This window comes from Capronia epimyces, assembly GCF_000585565.1.
Source record: "Capronia epimyces CBS 606.96 chromosome Unknown aczIQ-supercont1.7, whole genome shotgun sequence".
NCBI lineage: Eukaryota > Fungi > Ascomycota > Eurotiomycetes > Chaetothyriales > Herpotrichiellaceae > Capronia > Capronia epimyces.
Genome location: NW_006912910.1, coordinates 92,995 through 118,509, shown reverse-complemented (window position 1 = coordinate 118,509; position 25,515 = coordinate 92,995). Strand labels below are relative to the sequence as shown.

Sequence of the window (25,515 nt, the reverse complement as noted above, 5' to 3'; positions counted from 1 at the left end):
TCAAGACGCACAAGCCTTGAAAGAAGGAGCCGGGCTTGTTTTACCACCCTTTGTTTTTTCATCCTTTGTTTTTCTATCCTCCCAGTTGCAAAATCTAGCAGGTACCAGATCTGACAGAGATTCTTCTCAAGACCACCACTGCACGTTTCCTTCCTCCGAAAGATTGGCTTAGTGTGTCACCATGCGGTGGGGCGTGGCTTCTTATCAGGCGGAAACTGCTGACTTGTCGGTCTCGATGTGTTTGCTACCGACGGTCTTCTACAAGTACTCAAGCAGTGGCGCTATATGATAGCTCTTTGCGATGTTGACCGCCATTAAGCGGAAGCAAGGGAAGGGGATTGCGAACAACTCTGCCCACCAATATATATTCGGATAAGGATGAAATAGGCTTTTCTTTGATATCAACAAGCACTCTCACTTCATAACGGCTAGGGCATCTCCCATCACTACGTGAGGGGCGCCGACGAAACGTGTACGGCTACCAGCATGTGGATGAGCAGCGTGCTCAAGGCTGCAAGAGATCCTCAGCCTCGTGTTTGGGCAGTGACGTAGCCTTGAAGCGTTTCTGGCTGGTGATTGCCGCCAATCGGAGTTCGTTCCTCCCGCCGCAGCCTGCGCCTGTGGTCGAACGTACATAGTCCCATATCAACACCTCAGCCTTCCAGCTTCCAGGTTTTGCTTGCGTGTCGACGTGACGCCCGTTGTGTCTCTCGCTGGCTCGTCACGGGCTCAGCGGAAGATCACCTCCATGTTGTCTGCATTCACCGCCCAGCCCATTGTTGAGCTGAAACAACGAGACAAGTCCAAAATCGAATCCATCCTTTCTCATAGCGACCAGTTACTCGTCGGTCTCAACACTGGCGCTCTTCGCGTTTATCGGATTAAAAGTCTACCCTCGAGGAGTTCTGAGCTCGATGATGAAGCCGAACACCGCCCTCCCACCGCTGATGACTCGACGCCAAGTACGAAACCCTCCGAACTGCTTCGCGAGTACGAAAAGTTCTCGAAATACAAGATCGAACAACTTGCCGTGTTTCGTGAAGCAAACATTTTGATATCTCTGAGCAACGGTCTCGTCTCGATTCATGATCTTGGAACATATGAGCTGCTCGAGCAATTGCCCAAAACAAGGGGAGCGAGTACTTTCGCGGTGACGAGTAATATCGTAAAAGATCCCACAACTGGTGTTCCTACGCTGGTTAGCAGATTAGCTGTCGCTGTCAAGCGGAGGCTGTTGCTATGGACATGGCACGATGGAGAGCTCGACGGTGATGCAATCGAAATTCCCCTGTCCAACAGCATCAAATCATTGACATGGGCGACCGGGACGAAAATCCTCGTGGGCCTCAACGCCAATTATGTCCTCGTCAATATCGAAACCGAAGAGGTGAAGACCATCATCGGCCCGGGTAGTATTGGTGGCGCTCCCGGTCAGGAGAGTAGCAGACTGGGCGGAACCATGAGCTACATTGGAATGGGGTCTATGGTGCCGACGCCGCTCGCTACGGGGCTTGGAGAGGATGAGATGCTACTGGCAAAAGACATCAACACACATTTCATCGACCGAGAGGGAGAATCGATCGGCCGGAGGCAAATACCATGGCGGACGTCGCCCCAAGCAGTGGGATACTCCTACCCCTACCTACTCGCTCTGCAGGAGGCCAGCAAGGGTGTTCTGGAAGTTCGCAATCCTCGGACACTCACCTTGCTTCAGTCAATCGATCTCCCCGGCGCCGTGTTGTTGCAGGTCCCAAACCCCAGTATCAGCTTGGCCCACCAAGGCAAAGGGTTCTTCGTCGCCAGTGAACGGACTGTTTGGAGGATGCAGGGTTTAAATTATGATGCCCAAATTGACTCCCTTGTTGAGAGCGGCTCTCTCGACGAAGCGATCAGCCTTTTAGACATGATTGAAGAGACTTTGATCGACAACAAGGCAGGACGCTTACGAGAGATCAAAATGCAGAAGGCTCAGAAGTTGTTTGATGAGAAGAAGTTCCGGGATGCATTGGATTTGTTTGGAGAGGTGACCGCACCGCCGGAGCGTGTCATCAAACTATATCCCAAACTCATCGCTGGGGATCTGGCTAAAGATGCGCATGAGGACGACGCAGAATCTACAGCACCGTCGAAGACCGAGGACAGCCCGAAGAAGCGTCACATGAAGACCGACTCAATCACGAGTCCGGCCACTAAGGCCAAGGAACTTACCTCTAACGCAGACAACATCAGTGTCAGAAGCGTTGGGTCGGTGGATCATAGTGGCAGCGAAGCCCTATCAGAAAAGGAGCTTAAGGTTGCCGTTCGCGAGCTTCAGGCCTTCCTTGCCGACGTTCGTCGTAGGCTACAGCGCTTTTTCAATCAGGATCAAACTGTACGGACTTTAGCCGACGTACAGAACATCTCTCAGTCGGAAGATATTCGTCAAGTGACCGAATATCTCCTTGGGCTGCCAACACTGGACGATATCGACCTGCCTGATAGAATTCTGGCACTTGCACGACTGGTGGACACCACCTTGTTCAGGGCACACATGTATGCGACGCCATCACTTGCAGGTTCGCTCTTCCGAATCCCCAACTTCTGTGACCCTGAAGTCGTGATGGCCAAACTCGAAGAAAATGAGCGGTACAATGACCTCATTGAATTTCTGTACGGCAAACGGCTCCATCGACAAGCACTGGAGAGACTCCAGAAGTTCGGACAGGCAGAGGAAACAGAAGGCATTGATGTTGAATTGCACGGCCCCGCTAGAACAGTGGCGTACCTGCAGAATTTGGGGCCAGAGTTGATTGACATGATTCTCGAATTCGCGAGATGGCCTCTAGAAACGGAACCTGAAATGGCGATGGAGATCTTCCTGGGTGATACGGAAAACGCAGAGTCGCTGCCACGGCACACAGTCCTCGCCTTCCTCGAGTCTATCGACAAGGGATTGGCCCAACGGTACCTAGAGCATGTCATTGACGAGCTGAACGACCTCACGCCAGATCTACACCAGCATCTGGTGACGTTGTATCTTGACCGGCTCCAAGACCCATCTTGTCAGAGTCGAGACGAAACCCTCGACAAGCTCTTGACACTTTTGAGGACGTCTGAGCAATACTCCCCCGCAAAAACCTTGGGCTTACTGCCCCGAGACGACGCAGTGTTCTACGAAGCTCGAGCGATTGTCTTCAGCAAAATGGGCAATCATAAGCAGGCTCTCGAGATTTATGTCTTCAAGCTACATGATCCAGCAAAGGCTGAGGAATATTGCAATCAGATCCACCTGGAAGAGACCATGAAGAACAATCGCAAGGCTCCTTCGCGGCGAAAGTCGACGACCGATCCAGTCGACGAACAGCCCTCGATCTACCACGTCCTTTTGAATCTCTATTTGAACCCCCCCAAAGGAGAAAACGCCCTTTGGGGTCCAGCCATCGAAATAATGGCCCGCCATGGCCCCAGGTTGCCAGCAAGCTCCACGCTAGAGATGATCCCTGAAAACTTGACGGTAAGGGACCTCGAGTTCTATTTCCGGGGACGAATTCGCAATGCAAATAGCATCATGAATGACACGATGATAACGGCCGGGCTGAGGAAAGTGGAGGCTGTTCGAGTCCAGGCGGCTCTGCTGCTTGGAGACGGCGCTCCATCCGGAGGCCGGGGGAGGAAGGTCCGGATCGACGACGACCGAGTGTGTGGTGTCTGCTACAAGCGCCTTGGTGGCAGTGTCATCAGTGTGTTCCCCGAGTAAGTTCGCTTCCATGGTTCCAGCTGTCGAGTTGTGCTGACATGCTCCAGCAACTCGGTCGTCCATCTTGGATGTGCCGTTCGCAAGCAAAATGAGCTTGCCGGCAAAAGCCAAGGGCCCTAGTAACCAGGCCATGGGTCGTAGCGAGCACACGGTGATTGATTTCGAGAACCCATTTCCCACTTAAAGTAGACGTTGTTCCAAATGTGCCATAGAATTTCTCAGTTTTCGTCCTCGACGGTCTCTTCGCCGTAGTTTTCTTCTTCCAATTCGTCACCCGCCTTTTGCTGGGAGACGCCCGTCCTGTCCTCTTCCATCTTTTCGGTCAGGAACTTGTTGATCTCTTCCTGTAGTTTCTTGCCTGAGGCTCTGAGGTCCGCGAGGTATTTGGTCTTGGCTTGTACGTCAAGAGCTCGCCCTCTCCCAGGCTGCGGCAGAGGTGTGCTGTGACGGAAAGCTTTGTCGCCAGACGGAGAGTGATAAACGGCGCTGAGGGTGGCGGACGAGCCTTCTGCATTGTCCATCATGTAGTGGCGCTTCCAGTGACTTTTGGGACAGCAGGTTCACCGATTGTTGTGGTGTTTAAATTCGTCGAGACCGATGGCAGGTGATTGACGGTGGAAGTGTTTTGGTTGGAGTGACTTCAGGGCGAGGGGCAGTGGTGGCTAGACTGGACTTCTCCAACATCACTTTGCAAACATCAAGACCATCCTCTCAGCGAAATAGACCTTACACTCCAGCTCAACAGCCCAACAGCCCAACAGCCCAAAGCGCCTGAAGTGTCTAGTTACACGCATGTCTCCTGTACTTCGATGACAGAATGCCTTGCGCAGCTGCTCTCCTTCCACAGCCCATGCGGAGTCGGCTTGGTGCCTACTTTGGACCGACATCTCTACATTCGACCACGACAGCCCCGTCTCCTGCGCTGACGAGACGTAGGTGATACATATACAGCCTCCTCGCCAAATCGTCCTCCTGTCCTCCAGTCTTCCGTATCCCTTGATCCCTTGCCGTTCAGAGCATGGAGCCTCCTCCCCAGCGCCGACCCCGTCTGCGGTCGCCGGTGCCTCCTGCCTCGGTGTCCCCTAATCCATCCCGTTCAACCTCGAAGCAGAGCATTCGGCCAGGCTCCAGCGGCAGCGACACTTCGACCTCCTCCAGTCTCTCTGTTGTGAAGAGATCGCCGTATGCTCAGCCGTTACCTACATTCACGTCACATGGCAATAATAACAGCAATGCTTCTCTGCCTTTTCACACGAGGCCGTCAGCGGTATACATGCCTCGAGAGGGAGCCGGGAAACAGAACCTAGCTCCTCCTGCGGAACTGCAGAAACATCGCGCTCGGCAGCATTCGCAGGGATACTTCGAACCCTCGATGCCCTCGGCCTCGCTGGCAAGCCAATCAGTTCTCCATGACAACCCAGGGACGCATGGACTCACACCGTCCCAGATCGCGGCGCAAGCTGCCATGCAGCACCTCAATGCCACCAACCACAATCGCAAAAGATCCCAAACTGTCCCCTTTCCACAAGAACAGAGCCAACAAGAGGGTCGCCGGAACAGCCGGGGCTCGATAGGCTCTCACGATAGCCCGACCTCACCTGCAGCCCCCGACCAACAATATCGGAATGGTCTAATCGGGACCAATGCAGCTGCGACAGCAGCAAGTGTCGTGTTCCCACGGAATGTCGCTGCATCAAGTCAGGTGTCGTTGGTGGAGGAAGAGAAATCTAAGAAGGGACTGAAGAGATTCAGGCCGAAACACATGGTTCTTTCCAGAGACAAGGACAAGGAAGCGAAAGAGAAACCTCCACCATCACCAAATAGACACGCCCCAAGTGGCCTATCCAGGGTCATGAATGCCTCCACCGCCAGCTTGGCCGATTCTCTTTCCTCGACCAATTCCTCTTTCTACCAGTTGGCCAATCCTTCATCCTCCACCATTGTTCCAGTTCCCGAGTCGAAGGACAAGGTACACAAACATCACGGCCTACGGCAGAAACTCAAGCTGAAGGACAAGGACGAATCTTACGCGCTTCCTTTGTCCTCGGCGAATTCAAACTCTAGACCGGTGGATGTTAATAATCCCCACTCGCTCTACTCGTTCGCGCCGTCATCTCCTGCTCCCACGTCCAGCTTCTCGAAGACGGTCTCGGGATTGGATCTTCGACATGGGGGACGTGCCCTGCGAGAGAAAAAGAAGGAGGAGAAGGCCCAGGCCCTGGCCAACCTGGAGCCTGTGTACAGCCGCGGAGAAAGCGAGACATCTGAATGGCCTTCGTTGGGAACGAGTTTCAGCAACGCATCCATGACCAATTTCAACGCATACACCGAAGTCAAAGAAGCCGGGATCAACTTTGGCCTTTCCAACATGTCATCGGATGATGCGTGGGATCTTCTGAGAGCCAAAATACTGGTGGTTTTTGAAGGAGAGGCGGTGCGGATCGCCGTGGAAGACCTGAACAAGCTGGTCACAATCCATGTGCAGAGATGCGTGCAAAAGAGAGATCCCAGCATTGTCATTGGGGATCTGGAAGATCTCTTGAGGACGGGCTTCTCTAGTCTTAACCATACCTTGCGTCAGGGATCGGACGACAGGCTCGTGTCCCATCTCGTGAAGATGTGGATTCAAGTGTTTGGCTCGATTTTGCCCTTTATGCAAGCGGTATTCCTCCCGCTTGACCAGGAATTCAAAGGCCGAGGCAGCATACTCACCAGTCCCAAGATGGCGGCGGAATTCTGGGGCGCTCTGCCCAGTGCGGAAACTGGCAGCCAGTTGTCATCGTCGCCTGGGGTCGGGGACGGCGCCGATTTTAGTGTTGCAGCCGGAGAAGAGCTGGAAGTGAGGCGGATCCTGCTCATTGCTTTCCGAGACATCATCATCCTTCCACGGTTTGAAGTGTTAAAGGCGACATTCTCACGGCTCAGTCTGGATAGCATCAATGCAAGTTTGGTGCACTTGGACGCCGGCAATCGAACTCGTGGCAACAGCGGAGGCAGTGACCGCCCGGGGACTGCACAAGGTGTCGAGCCGACGTATGGCAGCTTCAACTCTCAAGGCAGCACGCTACTGGGAAGTGTCGGCTCGGGCGGCCGGTCTCGGGCCACGTCGAACCTGTCGGTGGTCAGCAATCCAGCGCAGGACGTCGCTTTTCAGTCCTTCAGCTCTCCGCCAGCGGCCAGACCGACGGACAGTTCTTCGGCCCAAATCACGGAGACGGTTGGCCGAATGCTTCAATGTCTCTCGGTTTTGTGCTCGGTGCAGTCGGGAGATGATGGTCAGGGGAATATGGAGGAGCTCACGCGACAACTCAAGTTGAACTGGCTCGGGCGTGGACGGACGGGCCGGAACCGGAAGGGCTTTGTTGGGAGCCGGGTTCGACCCATGGGAAGCGTTACTTCCACCATCCGCGGGCTCAATCGTGACGGCAGCCCGACACCGACCCCCACCAGACACGGAACGGTCAGCAGGCAAGGGGACGAGGCTGGCCGAGGAGGGGAGTAACACGAGTTGACGTGTTCGGCTGCCGGGCGAGGGTGGCTGCATCATCAAGTCCATCCATAACATATGACAATAGCAACAAGACGTTGTAACAACTGTTGAAGCGTAACGTTATGGAGCTGACGACGTTTGTGCCTGTTCGGAACAAATAACGGCGATGTCGGTCGTCAGCCTGGCTAGTTTTCATTCCTCATTCCTCATTCCTCAATCCTCAATCTTCCCTCCAAATCAAATCAAGGCGGCTTGAGAAGTCAATTCTAATTCTTTAGCTCTACAATACCGTTCTATGTGATGTTCTATGTGATGTTCTATGTGATGTAGAACAAAAGTATGACCAGGTGCAGTTTGATCTTGATCGAGCATCAAGCATCAAGCATCAAGAACCCTCAATGCCTGCCCTGAGGCTGTCCTCCAGGCTTGTCCAACCAGTGACGCCGAAGAAAGACTGAAGGAGGTGCTCGGCTCTTTGACTCCCGTCGTGGACGTCGGTCAAATCACGACCCTCGTTCTCCGGCGCCTGGGGAATCTGGGTGTTTTCCGGCCGGAGCTTCTTGAAGATGCCAATGACATCGGTCCAGTTGAACTCGTGGCTGAATGCGAACAGTCGCTCAGATTTCACTTGCGGGTCCAGCAGGGCGACAACGTGGAGGCGGGCAGCGTCGCGGACATCGACGAACCATTCTAGGGCAGGTCAAGACAGTCAGTTGCATCCCGAGACGTCGGACAGGATGAACGAGCTACTACCAGCCAGGTAGTCTGGAGGACTTACGCGGTGGGACCGAGTCGATGACAGTTGCTTGTCCTTTCAAGAGACTGGCCGCCCACGACATGGTGCTTCCCGGTATCTCTGGGAGCAGGATCTTTCCCAGCTGCATGAAACACCAGGTCAGGACCAAGTACTGGTGTAACAGACACGTATAACACGGCGGTTGACGTTCAAGATGCATCATGATGGGACGGGATGGGACATACAGTCAAGTCTGGCAGCACCGAGTTGGTGGTGAACCTGGGCTTGTTGTCGGCCACCCATTTCCAGAACGCGCGTTCACCCTCCGTCTTGGACGCGGCGTAGACGACGAGAGGCTGGATCTGCGCAGGCGTGTCTTTGCTGTATGCCGCCTGCACGACGGTGTCGTTCCAGGTGCCTAAATATCCAGTCGGGTCTGTCAATAACATGTCGGGCCGAAACATCAACTCACTTTGACTCTGGTGGGAGTAGTCGAAGTGCGAATTGGGAAGTGCGAAATGGGAAGTCGAAGTCGCACTTGGGCTTGCATTTGCATTTGGGATCTCAGGTCGACGTCGACGTGACAAGGCTTTCTAACTCACTTTGATCGATGACGAGACCGTTCTTGCTGACGCCTTGTGTGACGACGGCATTGGAGGAGGATGTCAAGACCACGCTCTTCACCCGAGGTTCCTTGGCCGCCGCCTTGAGCACATTCACGGTGCCGGCCACCACTTTGGGGATGACGAGATCTGGGTCCGAGTTGAAGGAGACGTCTGAAGCCTATGGGTGGACGGTACAGTGTCAGTGGCAGCGGTATAGGTATAGGTAGGTATAGGTATAATGATCTTCGGCCAGTGGCCAGTGGTTCCCTCCCGAGGATCTCTGGGCTGATGTTGTGTGGTCGACACGAGGACGAGGACTAGGACGAGGTTGGGACGGAACGAGAACGCACCACATGGATCACCCCCGACACACCCTTGACCGCGTGATCAAAGCCCGCTTCGTCCTCTAAGTCGGAGAGGATTGCGGTTTCGAATTTCCCGGCGCCGTATTTGGCGTCGAAATGCCGGTTGAGCCATGGTTTGGGCGCGCGGACGGTGCCACGCACCTTGTATCCTTGGTCGAGGAGGACGTCGACCACATGCGAGGCGATGTAGCCATTGGCGCCGGTCACGAGCACCGTGTCACCCTTGGGGATTCTTGGTTCGGTTGGAGGCATGATTGGTAGTTGTAGGAGTGGTAGGAGTGGTCGGGATTTATATCACTGTACACACACACTCTCTCTCTATATATATCTATTGATTTGGTTAGGGAGGTCTGTGACTCTGAGGTGAATCTCTTCAGTCTTCGATGGCGTAAAGGTTTCAAACGAACTGTTCTCTGGGAGATATGTTTAAATAGTTGAGGGTATGGGGATTGAATGAGCATGGCTGAGGCTGAGGGCAAGTTCTTATAGTAACAGTACTGTAGCATACTGGATCTGACATTGGATTTCCAATCAAGCTGAGAAACAGTGGATCTTGTAAGCGTATAGAATAAGGTAGGTATCTAGTAGTATCTACTCTGTACATGTCCGATAGAATCACCCTAATTGCCCCAGCAACAGATGGGAATATATCAGAGTCCATCAGATTACAAATCCAAGTCGTTGCCCAAGTGCCCATCTTCGGGAGTGACCGTCCTTGTCCTTGTCGTGGACGTGTCGTCTCCAGGCGGGGTTACAGTACAGTACAGTACAGGTACAGTACCCCAGGCCGGAGGAGTGCCATTGGTATCCTACTGGAAACATAACGTTATGCTGACGTACAGTAAGGTAGGTAAGTTGTATTCATTCACCCGCCTGCCGCTGTCATTTCTGTCCCCTTCCTCATTGTCGTCCATGCCATGCCATGCCGTCTTGCTAAGGTAAGGTAGATTGCGCACCCGCCGATCAGGCCTTAGCCATTCATATCAGATGTCGTCTGGCTTGGTTCTTGGTTCTTGGTTGGGGTTCTTGCCCTTCCCCTTGACCTTGACTTTCCGACCATGAAGGAGACCATGACTCTTCAGCCTTACTTGTAGGTCCCAGGCATCTCTGTCAGATCAGGCTGCCCTAGCATAACACAGCAACAACCCGGTGGCATCTCGCCGAACCAGAGCAGAGCAGAGCAGAGCAGAGCAGAGCAGAGCAGAGCAGAGCAGAGCAGAGCAGAGCAGAGCAGAGCAGACCACACCAGACCACACCAGACCACACCAGACCACACCATGCCAAACAATAAGAACCAGAGCCAGGAGACACGCAAGGCCAAGGCCCCTGACCTCAAGGTCCCGCAGCCGGGAGAAGATGCCGCCGAGCGAAAACGCATGCTCAACATCCTCGCCCAGCGACGGTATCGACAGCGACGAAAGCAACATGTCCAGCGGCTCGAGGCGCGAGTCAACGCCGACCATGACGGCGACGGCGACGGCGACGGTGGCGGCGCCATCAATCGACCGACCCCGCAGAACCCGAGCCCGAGCATGAGCACGAGTACGAGTATGAGCCCGAGCATTCTGGCCATCGCTGCAGACAGGCGAAGACATCTGAAGTACAATGCTGAGCCTGAGCCTAAGCCTACGCCGCCGGCCGGGCTTGAGTTCAGAGACTTGTTACCGTTCCAGGTACAATCGGGCAAGGTGGCTCGAGATTGGACGCCCAACGGAGACCAGGCCTCGGTCGCCCAGCAAGAAGAACATGATCACTGCGCGATCTTCAACGAGAACATGTTCGACTTCCCAATAGACGAAGACGAGCAGTGTCTGTGGGACAACGACTTGTCCTGGTCTGGTCCATCCCTTGCAAGCCCAAGCACGCCCTTGTCAGAGACGACACGGGTATCTTCGATTCAAGATACATCGACATCGTCCCCTCTGGCATGCGTCCCGGCGGGAGAGCGACTCACGACAGCGAACCCAGCAACAACGACCAAGATGGCGTTCGTCACGCAGGACCAGGACCAGAACCAGAACCAGAACCAGAACATGCAATACTCGTTCGCCGACGACGCACTTTTGGAAATGACGGAGCTGAAGCTGCTGCACGGCTGCATGTCGATTGCGCGGCGCATGAACCTGCAGCATCTCATCTGGTCGCTGACGTCGCTGTCACCATTCACCTTGACCTTCAGCTCCAGCTCCAGCTCCAGTTTCACCTCCACGGAGCCTGACACCGCTCAATTCACTCACTTGCCACCCAATCTCCAGCCGACTCTCGTGCAGCTGTCGACGCCGCACCACCCCATCATCGACCTGCTGCCGTGGCCAGCGGTGCGCGACCGCCTCATCATGGTGTTGTCGCAGCCCCCGGAAGCACGACCTGCCGGGGCGGCCTCGCCCACCGCGCTGCTGGATTTGGTGTACGACTTGGAAGACAGTGCCGAGGGCGTGCGCATCTTTGGCGACGACCCCTTTTCCGCCCAGAGCTGGGAAGTCGGCGAGACGGTGTTTCGCGCCTGGTGGTGGATGTTCGACCGCGACGTCGTGCGTCGAAGTAATGAACTGCGTGCCCTGAGGGGTGCTCCCATGTTGGGCAGTGGGACTGGGACTGTTTTGGGCGAAGTGAGGTGAATTGACCTGACCACCATGCATGCAATGCAATGCTGCATCTCTTTGACCCTTGGTGCTCAAGGGTTGAGAGCGGAGAGGCTCTAAGGCCATGCTGGTGCTGTCGCAGGAGTTGCTGGCCAGGGAAGTGCCCTCGACGCCTGGCTCGTCTCTCGTCTCTCATTTCTCTTCTCATCGGCGCAAGGCGCAAGGCCCATTGTTATTGCCATTATCATTGTCATTCTCTTCATCTTTCTCATTGTCATTATCATCGCCATTGCCCGAGGGCCATGAGAGCCATGACAGGCCACATCGACAGAGGAACCCGGTGAGCAAGGAGGAAATAGTCAGCAGTGAAACCTACGACCTACGACCTGGAACGTGGGATGTCGGACGAAGTGCGCCGCCTCTGGCACCGAAAGACATGGAATCGATGTTGTTGCCGAGGCCGCCTCCGTTGGTCGCAGCCAGGCCCGTCATCGCGACCATGACCATGACCATGCCCATGCCCGTGCCCAGCGTGGACGGTGACCCTAGCTTGACTCTTGCCTCTGACTCTGGTGGAGGAAGAAAACGGAAAGAAGGGACGGAGGGAATGGAAAAAGAAAACAAAGATGAGGTTGAAGTTGAGGGTGAGGTTGAAGTTGAGGGTGAGGGTGAAGTTAAAGCTGATCCCATTCCAGCCTTTACCGATTCCTCGCCCAGGCCATCGTGGTCCAAGAAGGCAGCGAGTATAGGTACTGTAGAATCCACAAGAAGGTAGAGAGTGTGAGGTACTGTACAATCTAGGAAGGCAGCGAGTGTGAGGTACTGTACTCCGTACAAGGATGTTTCACCCTGACCCCAACCCTGAGACAACACAATTCTAACACAACCGAAGCTGGAAACCCTGGAATGAATTCAACGGGATGGGATCATGGGACGACACCGACCGAACATGGCGTTGATGGTCAACGGTCGATGAATAGCCTGCGGTCCGACACGGCAGTTCAGGATGCTCAGGATGGGATCATCTCTATTGCCATCTTCTAATCTAGGGTCGCGGTACTCGGTACTCGGTACTGATCATATATCATATACATGTATCATATGCCCATTCGTATATGGCTCATCTATCTCTTACTCTCACACTCTCACACTCTCAACCTTGCCACGGCTTCGGCCCCTTTCCATTCCCCTTTCCCTTTCCCTTTCCCTTTCCCTTTCGTGGCTATTGCAAACTCGCAACTCGCAACTCGACTCGCACCTCTCACTCTCACCTCTCACTCTCACCTCTCACTCTCACCTCTCAACTCTCAACCTTCAGCCGTGACTGGATCCCATTAGGCCCACCGTCAGACCCTTCATGCGCCGCTTCAGCAGATCTTCCTCGCTGCCCAACGACACCAGACTCTTGCTCCTGGGTTTGTCGGCCTGGGCCTGAAACCTTTCGTGGCGTGCCCGCCCGCGTGCCTGCCTTTCATCCTTGTCCTTGACCGTCGCGTCGGCGCTCGACGGGGTCTGAGTCTGGGTCTTGGTGCTCTCGTCCCTCAAAGACGACATCAGCAGCGGGCCATCGTCGTCGACACTCTCCCCCGTCAGCGTGCGCCGGTGATGCCGCAGCTGAGTCGAAGCCAGGTCCAGGTGGAGGCCGTGGCCGTGGCCATGACCGGAGTCGTGCGTCAGAGTCCCGTTGCGCATCCTCGACTCCAGGGCCGGCCCTTCGAACTGGTGAGGCGGCTGGTCGAAGATCTCCAGGATCCAATTGGCACAGCGGAAGATGTGCTTCCAGCCCTCGGGAAACACCGACACAAACGAGACGAAGCCGTGTGAAATGCCCGGGATCAGCGTCACCTCGACGTGGTCCTTTTCGGCGAATTCGGCCGTCGACTTCTCCAGCCCGACCTCCTGCCGCTCGCGGAACAGGTGCAGCTTCGCTTGTCGCAGCCGACCCGCGAAAATGACCGTGTCGTCCACCAGAGGGTCGCGTTCGCCCGTGATGAGGTACGTCTTGGGAAATTTGGCAAGCAGGTTTTCCGGCGCCACCGCCGGGCAGAGCAGGTGGTCCGTGGTGAAGTCGGGCCGGTTGTACGGGCCTACGTACAGGATGATCATGGCTCGCATCATCTCCGGGGTCAAGATGCGGTCGCCAAAGTAGGAGATGATGGAAGATACGGCCAATCTCGTCTTCAACGGCTGCGGCTTGGAGCTGGCCACCACCTGTTTCTGGGCCTCGACATCTCCCGGGGGTTGGCGTCCATCCTCCCGAGAGTTGCTCTTCTGCTCGCTCTCGCTCTCGCGCTCGCGAAATGCAAAGAAGCCGCGATCCGGATCACCCTCGCCGTCCTCGGCCGGCCGGGGGGTGGTTGGCGTGTAGCGCTTGTCGATGTCCTCGCTCTTCCTTCGGATGAAGCTGCGGTATTTCTTCGCCGTCCTCGGATTGCGGATCAACGCCATTTGATCGTCCGTCATCCAACTCGATATGTTCATGTCCAACGCCGGGTACAACAGCACCAACCCCGCTGGCGATGGCAGAATTCCTCGAGAAGCCCCCGCCTGGTTGGACTGGATGATCATCAAGGTGGTCCCGGTGGCCAGATTGCCGCCGGCACTGTCGCCGGTGAGGACGATCCGAGGACACGACGGCGGTTTCATGCCGATGCATCGTCCCCGGGTCGCCACAATCTGAGTGTACACGTCGAAGCACTCGTTGAGAGCATACGGGTAAGGGTATTCCGGGGCCTTGCGGTAATCCAAGCTGAGCACCGGGAGGCCCGTCCTTCCCGCCCAGGCAAGCAACTTGTCGTCGTTGGTGCGTGGATCCATGGCCACAAAGCCACCCCCGGGAATGTCCAACACCAACTTCTCCTGCCTTTCCAGCTCGGCAAGCGACCCGTCAAAGTACATCCATGCCACGACAGGCTCCTTGTAAGTGGATTGCTTCGGCCGGGGGATCCGGATCCGCCGAGGTTTGTACTTGGTGAATCGCGGACGGAGCATCGCAGCGAGCCACTTGAGGTACGGCGTGTTTGGTTTGTTCCAGGACACGCGTAAATGGTCGACGGTCAGCACCGCCCTCACCTTTCGGACCTTTTCATCTGCCTTCTCCGCCGCAATGAGATAATAAAGGGTGAAAATCATCGACGCCAAATCCCTGACCGCCTTGTTTCGTATTCTCATGGCGGTCCAGAACCCGGCGTCCAATGCGGTCGTGACCCATGTCGCTCGAAAGTAGGCTCTGCTGTACAGATTGGCAAGGGGCTCGGGGGACTCGAGGCCGACCAGTTTGGCGAAATTCCGACAGATGTAGAGCCAGAGGAGGGTGAGGACAACGGATCGCCAGGGAGTCAGCCGGCGGGAAAGGCGCTCGGAGAGCCTTCGGACACCAGGAGGGCCGTGTCTGTCTCCTCTTTGATGGCATTAGAGCGAGAGGGCTGCACACGAGACTGGGAACGACGCACCTCAGCAGGTACAACGACCAGAACGAGACAACTGCGAAGACCTGAACCTTGCGGAACTGTGACGACGGCCGGCCCAACACATGGTCTGCAATTTAAGGTCAGTTGCCCGAGTTGGCCGAGGGGCTGGGTGCGTAGAGGCATACCTATCATCGCGAGGAGTGTGCGAGAGGCTCGACGGACGAACAGTACGCAGTACGAGCAACAGGGTGACAGGTCAGAAGAAGTCAAAACAACCCATCGCCATACCAAGCACGGACACCCGACTGCTTTGTCTGACAAGTGACAACTGAAGAAAGGGTAAAGGGTGGTGGCGGTGCAGTGGGAGAGAGTCAAAGTCGGAAGTGGAATTGGGATTGAGCAGCTGACCCGGGCGCATCAGCCATCATTGCGGACTGACGCCGTACGCTGTTCCTGGACGGAGGACGGAGGACGTGGTTCAGGATCCAGGATCCGATCGTCGTCGTTAGGCGAGAAGCACAAATATTCGGTTTGCATGTGAAAGAAACCCTGTACGAGTACCTAGGTACCTAAGGTGCCTGCATCTACTCGTATTTGTGGTGTCTGTGCCGTGGTCAGGTGACGTGGTGGCATGTGATCACATTGCAAAGCACGTGACAAGGCCCCCGAAGCAGGTTCACCAGTGACAACAAGGGTCGCCGGTCGCATTCTTTCCACCGGTCCCAGCTCTAGCATTTACCTGATAGTAGTAGGGGAATTGTCCAATCTCAATACTCTAGTATTACAGTTCGTCGTCGTAAAGGTTCGTTGCGCATCTCTCGACAGCAGAAGCTCGTCACGAAAACGGTAGATGATCCCTAATCCAACCCGTGACACCTCCCCCCGAACTGCTGCCCGGACTTGCTGAATTCCCTCCTGAACGGCCCCTCGAACTGTGTCGTCTTGCATCTTGCTGGCTCCTGGACTGTCTCACGTAGTTGGTAGGATGCGTGTCCGGATCTGGTCGGAGCCCATAATACGACTGCCTGCTTTGCTGCAACTGACTCGGACTTTCTGGAATGGGCATGGGGGGTTGGCGGCTACCGTCCGGCCCCCAACCGCGAGGGCTTGACACAGACGACGCGCGGCGACTCATGCGTCGCCTCGGAGAACTCTGTTCAGGGCGCTCACTCGGGTTCGTAATCGGTCTGCGGCAATGGGGACAGGTGTCGTGCTCTTTCAGCCACGCCGTCACGCAGCTACCGTGAAACCAGTGCTTGCATGGGAGAACAGTCATTTCCTCCCCCAATTCTACGTTGTCCATGCATATCGAGCATTCGGCCTTGCCGTCTGTACCCAACATCTCCTGATCCACGTTCTTCTTTTTGAGTGAATTGATTGCCTCCTCCGAGGCCGGCGGGGGCGCACTGCCAGCCTGGTTCTGCTCCATCAACTGTGTCATGACACGGTCGAAGGCTTCCTGGGTGAAGACCATATCGCCATGATGGGCGTGGCCGGGATTGAATAGCTGACTCAAGAGATCAAACGGGTACGGTTGTTGGCCGGTTGCTCGGGTACCGTCAATTTCAGGCCGAGGGACTGCAGGAGGCTGCATCGACTGTAGGATGAGGGATAACAAACTGACCAGTCACTTAGTCAAAAGCTTAAGACCGGGCCATTGCACTTACTCTTGTAGACTTCCTGGCGTCATGGGTCCGTTGGACCCCCGCAATTCATCATCAGGATATCCAAAAGGCGACAGAGGGCGGAAAGGGTTGGGTGGCAGGGCTCGGGTCTGTAGTCCCAGTGTGTCGGTAAGCACGTGGTCAAATTCATCCTCAAAGGGGGTTCGGTACATTTGCTCCCATGTTACCCATTCTGATCGATCGGGTGGTGAAAGAGATTCTCCCCCCGCCATGATTGCTTGTGAACTCGAACGTGGTGAAACTATCGCGAGGCTGAGGCTCCGGATCGTCGAGCCAGGGATTGTGGTCAAACAGAGGATGGAGAGGCGATGAGGGTGTCGGCGAAGGTGAGATGGACGGTTGTTGGGGAGGGCCTGGTGTCGATGCGGCCGGGGGTTCAATCTGGTCAGCTTCATTAGTATCGTCCTCCAAGGCGGTTGTAGGGCATGTACAATCTCTGTGAAGTCGCCTTCGCACCGGGGACAAGTCAGCCCCCCATGCGCTCTTTCCCACTCATGGTTGCACTGGTGACAGAAGACATGTTCGCCCTCCAGTCTCCTTGAATCGGCCATGATGGAGATGGGGCATGAGTGGATGGATCGAATAGATAAGTTCAACGAAGGTGTTTGTTAATACGGCGCGTAGGGGGAGGGTCTGCGTCATCCGCAAGGCAGGTAGGTGGCACAGTGGCTTGGGTGGAAAAGCCCTAGTCTCGGCCTGGGGGGATTTGGCGACAGAGAGGAAATGGTCTAGGAGGTAGGAGGCGACGGTCAGGCGGGAGGAGTGAGATTGATGTTCAGGATAGGCGAGAGCTGACCAAGTTGGCTATTTGTTCGTCGGCGCAGACACAAAGCAGTCCAGCAGTCCAGCAGGGAAGCCCGAGTGTCACCAATTGGGTTGACGTATGCGATTGCTTCTACACGTGAACTACGAGTGTACTAGGCACCTGCTAGGTATTTCTCACCACCACCAATACAGAAAGTGAAGGGTGTAAACGGTCCTCTCGTGGTGTCTGCAGGCTGGCTCATATGTACCCAGCACCATCAATACTATATTGAGCTGGAATCACGACGCTATTCATGTCCAGATCCAGTTCTTGGGCTTCGAACTCGTTCCGCATCTCCGCCTGTATCCCATTTGCACCGAGAACTTGATGTTGGCATTTCCGTTTGACCCCGTGCATAGCAAACAGGTTTGACAAGCCGGCAGCAAGTAGTGATCACCTTCTTCGTGACCCTCTCATGATCATGCCACCAACTATACCGGCAACTACAGCAGCCCCCCCGAGGATTGCGACACCCATCAACCCTTCTCTCGACACCTTGTCATCAATCAACTGTCGCAGACTCGCAGCCTGCAAGTTCCCAGGCTCTTTCTCTATTAACAGGTCGTTGTATCGTCGTGCTTCAGCATAGTTTCCTAGCTTGTAATTGCCGAGAGCCAAATAGTATAGGCACTCGCGCCTTCGCTCTGGTGTCGTCTTGAAAATGTCCGAGAGAAGTTGGACGCCGAGTTGTTGGTCACCCCGTTGATTGGATTTGATCAATCCCTTCGCCCATCAGTCAGACCTCCCGCTGTGATTGTACAAGGCAGGCATAGATACCCAGGCGTAGTTGAATTTAGTTTGGACCGAGACATAGTCGCCTTCTTTTTCGTACTGTGCTCGAAGAACTTGCAACTCCGCGGGCTTGAGAGGACTGCGGCACGACGGTCAGAGAAGCGGGTTCCGGCTCGAATTTATCAAACTGACCTTTCTGCATCTGCAGCATCTGGACACGAGTTAGTGGACATCTCTTCTTTGGCGCGTTCAAGTTGTAGGTGCGGCAACTTACAAGGCAGATTCGATGGCATGTTGCCTGGGGTGGATTGGGTGATTTTGGACAAGAGACCGAACAAACTTTCGCTCACTTCAGGACAACGATGGTAGATCAGAAGGGAACGTTGTTCCTGCCGGTGATTCCAAGCATCGAGCCTGGTGAAGTTCAGCTTGCAGGGACATGTGGCGCAGTCCAAGTGACGGCTGCAGGCTGCATGTGGCGAAGAAACACTCCGAAATAATGGGATGACGCAGGGCAGCCACAGGGCAGCCACAGGCAGCCTTATTAGGTGCTTTAGGTGTCTTAGGTGCTTAAGCCTTAGGCTGAGGGGGCCCCTTAGCCCCTAATCCCCTAAGGCTCAACAGCACTACCGGCGCGCGTTGCTCCCCGCAACCCAGCATCGTCAACATTGGGCAGAATACTCGGTACCATCTCCAGCAGACATCATCACTTTTGTTGCATTCCTTTTTGTGGGCGACAAAGTCCTCCTTCTCACGCGACAGCTGCCTAAATGCTTCTCGACGAGGATCCCGCAACGGTGTGTTTGTATCGCTAAGCAATGTTGCTCCTGCTAACCGGTGTATTTAGCTCATCCGCGCAACTGTCTCCAACTTCAACATTGCGCCCGACAAAGCCGCCCTCTCGCGCGTCAACGACTCCTTGTCAACACTACAGCAATCTCGCGAACTACGGATTCGAGATGCCGATACGGTGCTGAGGAAACTGTCCCGCCAGCTGGCAACATTGTCCTCTCAACATCGCGAGGCTGTTTCAAGCCATGACAGCGGCAGGCACGCCAGTGAGATTGTACAGCTTGACACGAAAAAATTCCGTGTTGCAAAACAAGCATCCGAACTCGAAGCCGAGAGCGAAAGACTGGAGGCAGAACTGGAAAGGCTCAAGACACGCCTGGCAGAGCTGGAGGAACAAGGCGTAGAGGGAGACGAAAATATGCGCCGTGCGCGGGAAGCCGACGATCCCACAATGTAAGTCTTTGCCGCATGTGAGCACGAGCAGGTTGCTGACCCGGGGCAGACTGCGACTCTGGCTGTACAGATCACTCGGCATAAGTCTCGAGCAAGACGAGGCTGGCAACTACAACAAGGCAACCATTGGGAACACGAAAAAGGGTGATGTCCATGTGGTCAACATCGACCCCAAGTTCTCGCGCTGGTTCTACTCAGACTATTTCTGGCAAACGATGCAGGGCTAGACCAGCGGGAATGACTGGCATGTGATGGACGGCGTTCGGGGGAACTGGTTGCGATTGTTGGTCTGGCACTACAGAGCCAAATGACGATGCCATGACATTGTAGGAGCCACGGCTGAGCAGGTTGTGGAGGGAGACAAGTCTCGAGGATTGCTGCTCTCATCAAGATATTGACGTTAATGAAAATATGAGGCGATGCAGCCCAACCGGGCGTCTGTTGAAGATGGATTTCTGCGCCAAGAAAGAACCGGCAAACCTGCCACATCCTGCCAGCCAGGGTGCTACTAGTATGGACGCTACTTCAAGTTGTACTTTTTGATGCAGAGCACCATCCGCTTTGCTTGCATGCTGTCAATGTCATACCAGCGCCGGCCATCTACCGCCGGGCTCCCACAATGCGCAATCGAGCGACCACACCGCTCAAGGTGAAGAAAACCTTCCTCGGCGAACTGGTAGGATACTAGCCCCTCCCAGCCGCGCACCGAGACTGACGGCGGTGGCAGAGAATTCGGCAGTCATGGAGCAAATATAATCTCTACAACCTGTCTCGACTAGCCAAACCCAGGGAGAGAGGGAGGAATCTCTTCCAGGTGAAATGGACGGCCAAATCGATAGCACGAAACTACCATGGCGAGCAGGTCCGGGAAAAACAGTGGGTGCGGATGTTCGATACACGGATCCGATCGGTCATTCCCATGGATGCGAAATACCTCGCCTCCAATGATGGTACCCTCGAATCGGCTGGGCGAGGGTCGGGACTGGACAGTAGGGAGTCGCTAAGGCGGAAGCCGAAGGCGGATCCGTCCATCCCCTACATGCAGATGACATTTGCGCCGCTGGAGAGAAGGCTAGATACGGCCATTTTCAGGGCCATGTTCGCAAGCAGTGCTCGGCAAGCCCGACAGTTTGTGGTGCACGGTGCGGTCAAGGTTAACGGCAAAGAGGTAAGCGACAAAAATGGGATTGGCCCGGACCCTACTCGGAGCTAACGTGATCAAGATGCGATATCCAGGCTATCTCCTCAATCCCGGAGACATGTTCCATGTGCAGCCAGAAAGAGTCATGTTTGCCACCGGCGCGCCCAAACCCTCGGCCAAGCTCGAAGCCGCCACCGAAGACGCGGATGGTGAAGAAAATACTGCGGAAGAAAAGGAGGGCGACACCGCAGACGAGGAGGTAGTTGAAGATCAGGCCACAGACGATGTTGAGGTAGAACGAGATCCTAGGGAGGTGCTGAAAGATCTCAAAGCGCAGGCCAAGACCATTCTCGCCTCCACGAAACAAGATCTCGGAGCGAAGCGAAAGCAGGACCTGAGGGCGTTTTCGAAGACCATCCAACGGCTACTGTCCCGGTCAAAGTCTTCTACCATCTTGACCGACAGCATAGAGGCGCAATTTGCAGAGATACAACATCAGCTGCAGATTCGAAGGCAGAACCAGGAAGCCGGCACGTCATCTCTCCCATCCGCCCAAGACGAGGCGCGGGCCTCTGCTGATGATGGAGTGGAACCCTCGACACCGGCTGAGAAGGGCGAAGCTTCTACAGAAGCTGGCCACGAGGAGAACAGCATCACGGATGGCGAGTACAACGAGCTCCTCGCAGCGCTGCAGTCAATGCACGAGAACCCGGTGGACGACTCAAAGCCGTACGCAACTCCTTGGATGCCCCGCGACTACATGAGCGCGTTCGCGTTCATTCCTCGGTATCTCGAGGTGAACCACAAGATCTGTGCAGCAGTGTATCTGAGACATCCTGTGGCTAGGCCAGGCTTGGCCGAGGTTCCGAGCCCGTTCTCCGACCTGGTACAAGCCCCTGCCTTTGGATGGTACTTGAGGCGGAGATGAGACGCACGACATATGCACCGATTATACTCTTTTGTTTTGTACTACTACTTCTGCTACCTGGCAATGCCTGGCGATGGCGGCAGCCGAAACAACTAAAAATGTAGATCAACCATAGGTATACATGGATATAGGGAGCGAGCTCGACCTTCTACATTACTCTAGCACGTCCCACTTCCCCTGTCCCGCCATCTAATTCTCCGGGTCTATAAGTCACAAGAGGGGATTTGATCGGTACTCGGGCGCGGTATCGCCGTTGGACTCGGGTTTCTTTGCGTCTTGCTCCTTGTCGAGCGTGGGCTCGTCATCTTCCAGGTCGGCCAGGTACTTCTCCGCCTCCAGGGCGGCCATACATCCACTGCCGGCGCTGGTGATGGCCTGGCGATAACGTTTATCCTGGACGTCGCCGGCGGCAAAGACTCCCGGGAGACTGGTGTAGCTGGTGCCGGGCTTGGTGACGATGTAGCCTTCGTCATCGGTGTCGACTTGGCCCTTGATCAAGGCGGTGGCGGGATCGTGGCCGACGGCGTAAAACAGACCATTGGCCTCGAGCACCTCCTCGGCGTTGGTGACGGTGTTCTTGACCCTGAGGTGTGTCATCAAGCCTCGCGCCTTCTCCTCGCCCTGCACTTGGACTGCCACATGGTTGAACTTGACCGTGACTTTGGGGTTGGCCAGGAGTCGTTTCGCCATGGTCTTGGACGCTCGCAGCTTGTCCTTCCGCACCAGAACCGTGACGTGCGACCCGTACTTGGTCAGGAAGATGGCCTCCTCTGCTGCCGAGTCCCCGCCGCCGATGACGACGAGCGGCTTGTTCCTGAAGATCGGTACGGCACCGTCGCACACGGCGCAGGCGGAGATGCCGTTCTGCCAGTATTTATCCTCTCCCGGCAAGTCCAGCCGTCTGGCGTTGGCGCCTGTGGCGATGATGACCGCGTCGGCCGTGTGGGCGGGCTCGTCGGCGTCGGCGTCTTCATATTCCCTCCATAATCGGAACGGTTTCGACTTTAGGTCGACACGAGTGATGGTCTCGGTGATGATCTCGGTGCCAAATCGGAGAGACTGCGCCCGCATTTCATCCATCAACTCGGAGCCCCCAATCCCCTTGGCGAACCCCGGGTAGTTCTCAATATCGGTGGTGGTGGTGAGCTGGCCGCCTGCGGCCGTGCCTCCTGCCAGCATGCCTTCATACAAGACAGGTTTGAGTTCTGCGCGTGAAAGGTAGATGGCCGCGGTATGGCCCGCAGGCCCGGAGCCAATGATGGCCACCTTGGTATGAGGCGCCATGGCGCAGGTGGATGACGAGGAGGAGAACTTTCTGGCCAGAGGTGACTGAGACTGTAGCTGTGGCTTCTGCTGGGCGACAGCCGACGCTGCGACGGAGAGGCCGAGCGAGGAACGAAGGGAGGTGTGGGCTGCGCGACGAAAAGCCGAGGAGAACAGTTTGACGGTTGGATATGGGGGTTGGGGTTGGATTGGCAGGTGAGAGGGTGAGTAGGTTAGAGGCGCAACTATGGCAGAGCGAGCATTGACCAATATTAATATAATGTTTACGGGCAGCAAAGGCGGGCAGCGAGGAGGCTGAGACTGAGACTGAGGCCGCGAGTGCGGTCTGGATGGCGGTCGATCGAATGGGTTGACAAATCCTGGATGCTGGATGCGTCTAGTACGGAGCACGGAGTACATACGGAGTACATAATAATAAGGTGAGGTAGGTAGGTACCTACGGTAAGTAATAAAATAATTAATCATATTGTGTCGTGTGCAGAAAAACCCGCCCGGAGGCCGGAGGCCGAGGCTGCACCAGGCCTTAGGAACCCTAAGCCTTAGGCTACCCAAGGAGGCCTAAGGCCCTAAACCTCCTAGCCCTAAAGCACTACCTACTACCTACCTAGGTACCTAGGTGCCTACCTTACACACTATAGGCGGGCGCGGGCGATGCTGAGATAACCACGCATATTTTCTGCACAGCTGGGTCAGTGTCTGGGTCCGCTCCGGGAATTGCTAATGACCTGGTCGTGGCCCACGTAATCATAATGACTTATTGTATTAGGTAAGGTACCTAACCTAGGGCACCAAAGGTACTACCTAGGTAGGTACCTAGGTTAGATGGTAGGTATGAACTTGTAGTGATAATTGTCCACTACCACTACCACTACCACCACCACCACCACCACTACCCAGTATCCGTCCTGCATTCATAACTACGTACTGTACGGAGTACCTAGGTACATATGGTGTCTATCTAACTCACGGACCGTCATTCGGGACCAGGCATCAAGCTGTGTCCAGTCGCCGCCTCGCTCATCACAGCACGGCACTGCATTTGACACGTTGTCGCTCTGTACGGAGTACTTGTATGCAGCCACAGCCACGAGCTCATGACATCCCCCAGACTCGTAGTGCAGCGGTAGCAGTGGTGGTGACAGGGTCGACTCGAGGCTAAGATGACGCAGCTCCGGATTGGGGCCTTGGCCATGTTGAAGGACGCGTTCAAGGCCCTGACCATGCGCCAGAAAGTGCCGGTGTTTGTGGTCACGCTGGATGCATTGGGCACCCTGTATCGCTTCCGAGAGCCTGTGGCAGTCCAGTATCGAACGGTTGCCCAACAATGTGGCTTGCAAGCTGACATCGACTCGGCGAGGCTCGATGCGGCCTTCAGATCGGCCTTCAAGCATTACAATACCGTCTATCCAAACTACGGCAAGGGACAGCTGCGTGATCCTGAAGCCTGGTGGACCAAGCTCGTCAACCGGGCATTCCGCAACCTGGTGGACGTGGACCAGCAACACATCCCCCACGACCTAGGCCCCCGTCTCTACCAACACTTCTCTTCGGGCGAGGCGTACGAGCTCTACCCCGACGTCCAGCCTTTTCTGCACACGCTACGCATGCTCAAGGGCCAGTTTGGCGGTCCAGACGGGCCGCTGATTGCCACGGGCGTGGTCACCAACTCTGATCCGCGTGTCAGATCAGTGCTGCAAGACTTGGGTCTGACGGCGGGACCTTCCAGTTTGCCTCGACTTGACTTTGGGCAAACCATCGCCGAGACGGCCAGCCGCTTCAGAAACCAGGAATATCGAGCGCTGCTGGCCAGTCCGTTTGTGGATTATTTTGCCGCGGACAACGACTTCGACTTTCTGTGTACGAGCTACGAGGCTGGCGCGGAGAAACCGGACATCAATGTCTGGCTCGCTGCTCGCCAACTCATCATCCCGATCCCCGGCTCGCGTGCAGAACAGGCCGTGGATACCTCGACTTCGGCACCTCACCGGGGCATGACAGAGTGCATCCGCCACGAAGTGGGCGATACTGCTTGGATACACATTGGGGACGAGTACTCCAAAGACTATGTTGGCGCGGTTGGCGCGGATTTGGATGCCTTGCTCCTGCGCCGGAACGGGGACCGGGATTCAGGAGTCTCTTCGGTCGCCGAGGACGAGGACAGCGTCAAGAGTGTGTCCAGTCTCGAGGAGGCGGCTATGGTTGTGAGTGTGATGGTTCAGGAACGATTCGCCAGCGGTGCAGTCACGGACCAACCTAGTTGACATGGACATCAGCCCTAGAACACTGCAGTAGCGTACTGCAGGGACTCGGGATGGATGATGCTTGAATCATTTGTGCTCCGTTCTGCAATAACATATGGAATGGAACGAATACCTACCTACCACTGCAGGTATCTAGTAGGTTAAGGTACTCAGGGTATAAGAGCCCTGTCAAATTAATAGTAGGTAGGTATCTAGTACCTTGTCCCGGTACCAGGGACTGTACCAAATATACGCGGTATAATTAGTACGGATATAGGGTACCTAGTACCTTACCGCGTACACCTAATTCTTTAATATACCTAACGTGCATGATAAGCGAGTGAAACAGACAAGCGAGTGAAACACCTCAACCCGACCACCTCGACATTTTTGACCTACACGCAACCACAACGCATAGAAATGTTTGTAACTACTTAAATTCCTCTTCTTCAGACGAAGTAATCACTACTTGACAGGTTCTAGAGTTGTGTCCGACGTTGCCGCAGACACCACACCGTCGCGCGCGCGTTT

General features: G+C 55.4%; 12 protein-coding genes across 12 annotated transcripts; 6 read left to right on the top strand and 6 right to left on the bottom strand.

The window, feature by feature from the left end:
• Positions 1 to 748: 748 nt before the first annotated feature.
• A1O3_07839 (6-phosphofructo-2-kinase/fructose-2,6-bisphosphatase) lies at positions 749 to 3,856 on the top strand (the record flags this gene model as incomplete). The annotated part of the gene is made up of 2 exons (XM_007737944.1): positions 749 to 3,732; positions 3,784 to 3,856. The coding sequence occupies 2 exons, from the start codon at positions 749 to 751 to the stop codon at positions 3,854 to 3,856; spliced, it is 3,057 nt and encodes a 1,018-aa protein (XP_007736134.1).
• Positions 3,857 to 3,954: 98 nt separating this feature from the next.
• On the bottom strand, positions 3,955 to 4,257 carry A1O3_07838 (uncharacterized protein; the record flags this gene model as incomplete). Its single annotated transcript, XM_007737943.1, has 1 exon — positions 3,955 to 4,257. One exon carries the CDS (start codon positions 4,255 to 4,257, stop codon positions 3,955 to 3,957), a length of 303 nt encoding a protein of 100 aa, XP_007736133.1.
• Positions 4,258 to 5,009: 752 nt separating this feature from the next.
• On the top strand, positions 5,010 to 7,238 carry A1O3_07837 (uncharacterized protein; the record flags this gene model as incomplete). Its single annotated transcript, XM_007737942.1, has 1 exon — positions 5,010 to 7,238. The coding sequence occupies one exon, from the start codon at positions 5,010 to 5,012 to the stop codon at positions 7,236 to 7,238; it is 2,229 nt and encodes a 742-aa protein (XP_007736132.1).
• A 373-nt stretch (positions 7,239 to 7,611) lies between these two features.
• On the bottom strand, positions 7,612 to 9,184 carry A1O3_07836 (uncharacterized protein; the record flags this gene model as incomplete). Its single annotated transcript, XM_007737941.1, has 5 exons — positions 7,612 to 7,916; positions 8,005 to 8,104; positions 8,208 to 8,380; positions 8,565 to 8,745; positions 8,918 to 9,184. 5 exons carry the CDS (start codon positions 9,182 to 9,184, stop codon positions 7,612 to 7,614), a joined length of 1,026 nt encoding a protein of 341 aa, XP_007736131.1.
• Positions 9,185 to 10,209: 1,025 nt separating this feature from the next.
• A1O3_07835 (uncharacterized protein) lies at positions 10,210 to 11,550 on the top strand (the record flags this gene model as incomplete). The annotated part of the gene is made up of 1 exon (XM_007737940.1): positions 10,210 to 11,550. The coding sequence occupies one exon, from the start codon at positions 10,210 to 10,212 to the stop codon at positions 11,548 to 11,550; it is 1,341 nt and encodes a 446-aa protein (XP_007736130.1).
• A 1,278-nt stretch (positions 11,551 to 12,828) lies between these two features.
• A1O3_07834 (uncharacterized protein) lies at positions 12,829 to 15,116 on the bottom strand (the record flags this gene model as incomplete). Its single annotated transcript, XM_007737939.1, has 3 exons — positions 12,829 to 14,914; positions 14,967 to 15,051; positions 15,110 to 15,116. The coding sequence occupies 3 exons, from the start codon at positions 15,114 to 15,116 to the stop codon at positions 12,829 to 12,831; spliced, it is 2,178 nt and encodes a 725-aa protein (XP_007736129.1).
• Positions 15,117 to 16,055: 939 nt separating this feature from the next.
• A1O3_07833 (uncharacterized protein) lies at positions 16,056 to 16,821 on the bottom strand (the record flags this gene model as incomplete). Its single annotated transcript, XM_007737938.1, has 3 exons — positions 16,056 to 16,111; positions 16,167 to 16,543; positions 16,592 to 16,821. 3 exons carry the CDS (start codon positions 16,819 to 16,821, stop codon positions 16,056 to 16,058), a joined length of 663 nt encoding a protein of 220 aa, XP_007736128.1.
• Positions 16,822 to 17,807: 986 nt separating this feature from the next.
• On the bottom strand, positions 17,808 to 18,439 carry A1O3_07832 (mitochondria fission 1 protein; the record flags this gene model as incomplete). The annotated part of the gene is made up of 4 exons (XM_007737937.1): positions 17,808 to 18,137; positions 18,192 to 18,285; positions 18,339 to 18,357; positions 18,421 to 18,439. 4 exons carry the CDS (start codon positions 18,437 to 18,439, stop codon positions 17,808 to 17,810), a joined length of 462 nt encoding a protein of 153 aa, XP_007736127.1.
• Positions 18,440 to 18,916: 477 nt separating this feature from the next.
• On the top strand, positions 18,917 to 19,618 carry A1O3_07831 (kinetochore protein spc24; the record flags this gene model as incomplete). Its single annotated transcript, XM_007737936.1, has 3 exons — positions 18,917 to 18,943; positions 18,994 to 19,391; positions 19,441 to 19,618. The coding sequence occupies 3 exons, from the start codon at positions 18,917 to 18,919 to the stop codon at positions 19,616 to 19,618; spliced, it is 603 nt and encodes a 200-aa protein (XP_007736126.1).
• Positions 19,619 to 20,010: 392 nt separating this feature from the next.
• Positions 20,011 to 21,460, top strand: A1O3_07830 (uncharacterized protein; the record flags this gene model as incomplete). The annotated part of the gene is made up of 3 exons (XM_007737935.1): positions 20,011 to 20,067; positions 20,119 to 20,559; positions 20,615 to 21,460. 3 exons carry the CDS (start codon positions 20,011 to 20,013, stop codon positions 21,458 to 21,460), a joined length of 1,344 nt encoding a protein of 447 aa, XP_007736125.1.
• Positions 21,461 to 21,670: 210 nt separating this feature from the next.
• A1O3_07829 (thioredoxin reductase) lies at positions 21,671 to 22,744 on the bottom strand (the record flags this gene model as incomplete). Its single annotated transcript, XM_007737934.1, has 1 exon — positions 21,671 to 22,744. The coding sequence occupies one exon, from the start codon at positions 22,742 to 22,744 to the stop codon at positions 21,671 to 21,673; it is 1,074 nt and encodes a 357-aa protein (XP_007736124.1).
• Positions 22,745 to 23,904: 1,160 nt separating this feature from the next.
• Positions 23,905 to 25,005, top strand: A1O3_07828 (uncharacterized protein; the record flags this gene model as incomplete). The annotated part of the gene is made up of 1 exon (XM_007737933.1): positions 23,905 to 25,005. One exon carries the CDS (start codon positions 23,905 to 23,907, stop codon positions 25,003 to 25,005), a length of 1,101 nt encoding a protein of 366 aa, XP_007736123.1.
• Between the last annotated feature and the right edge of the window lie 510 nt (positions 25,006 to 25,515).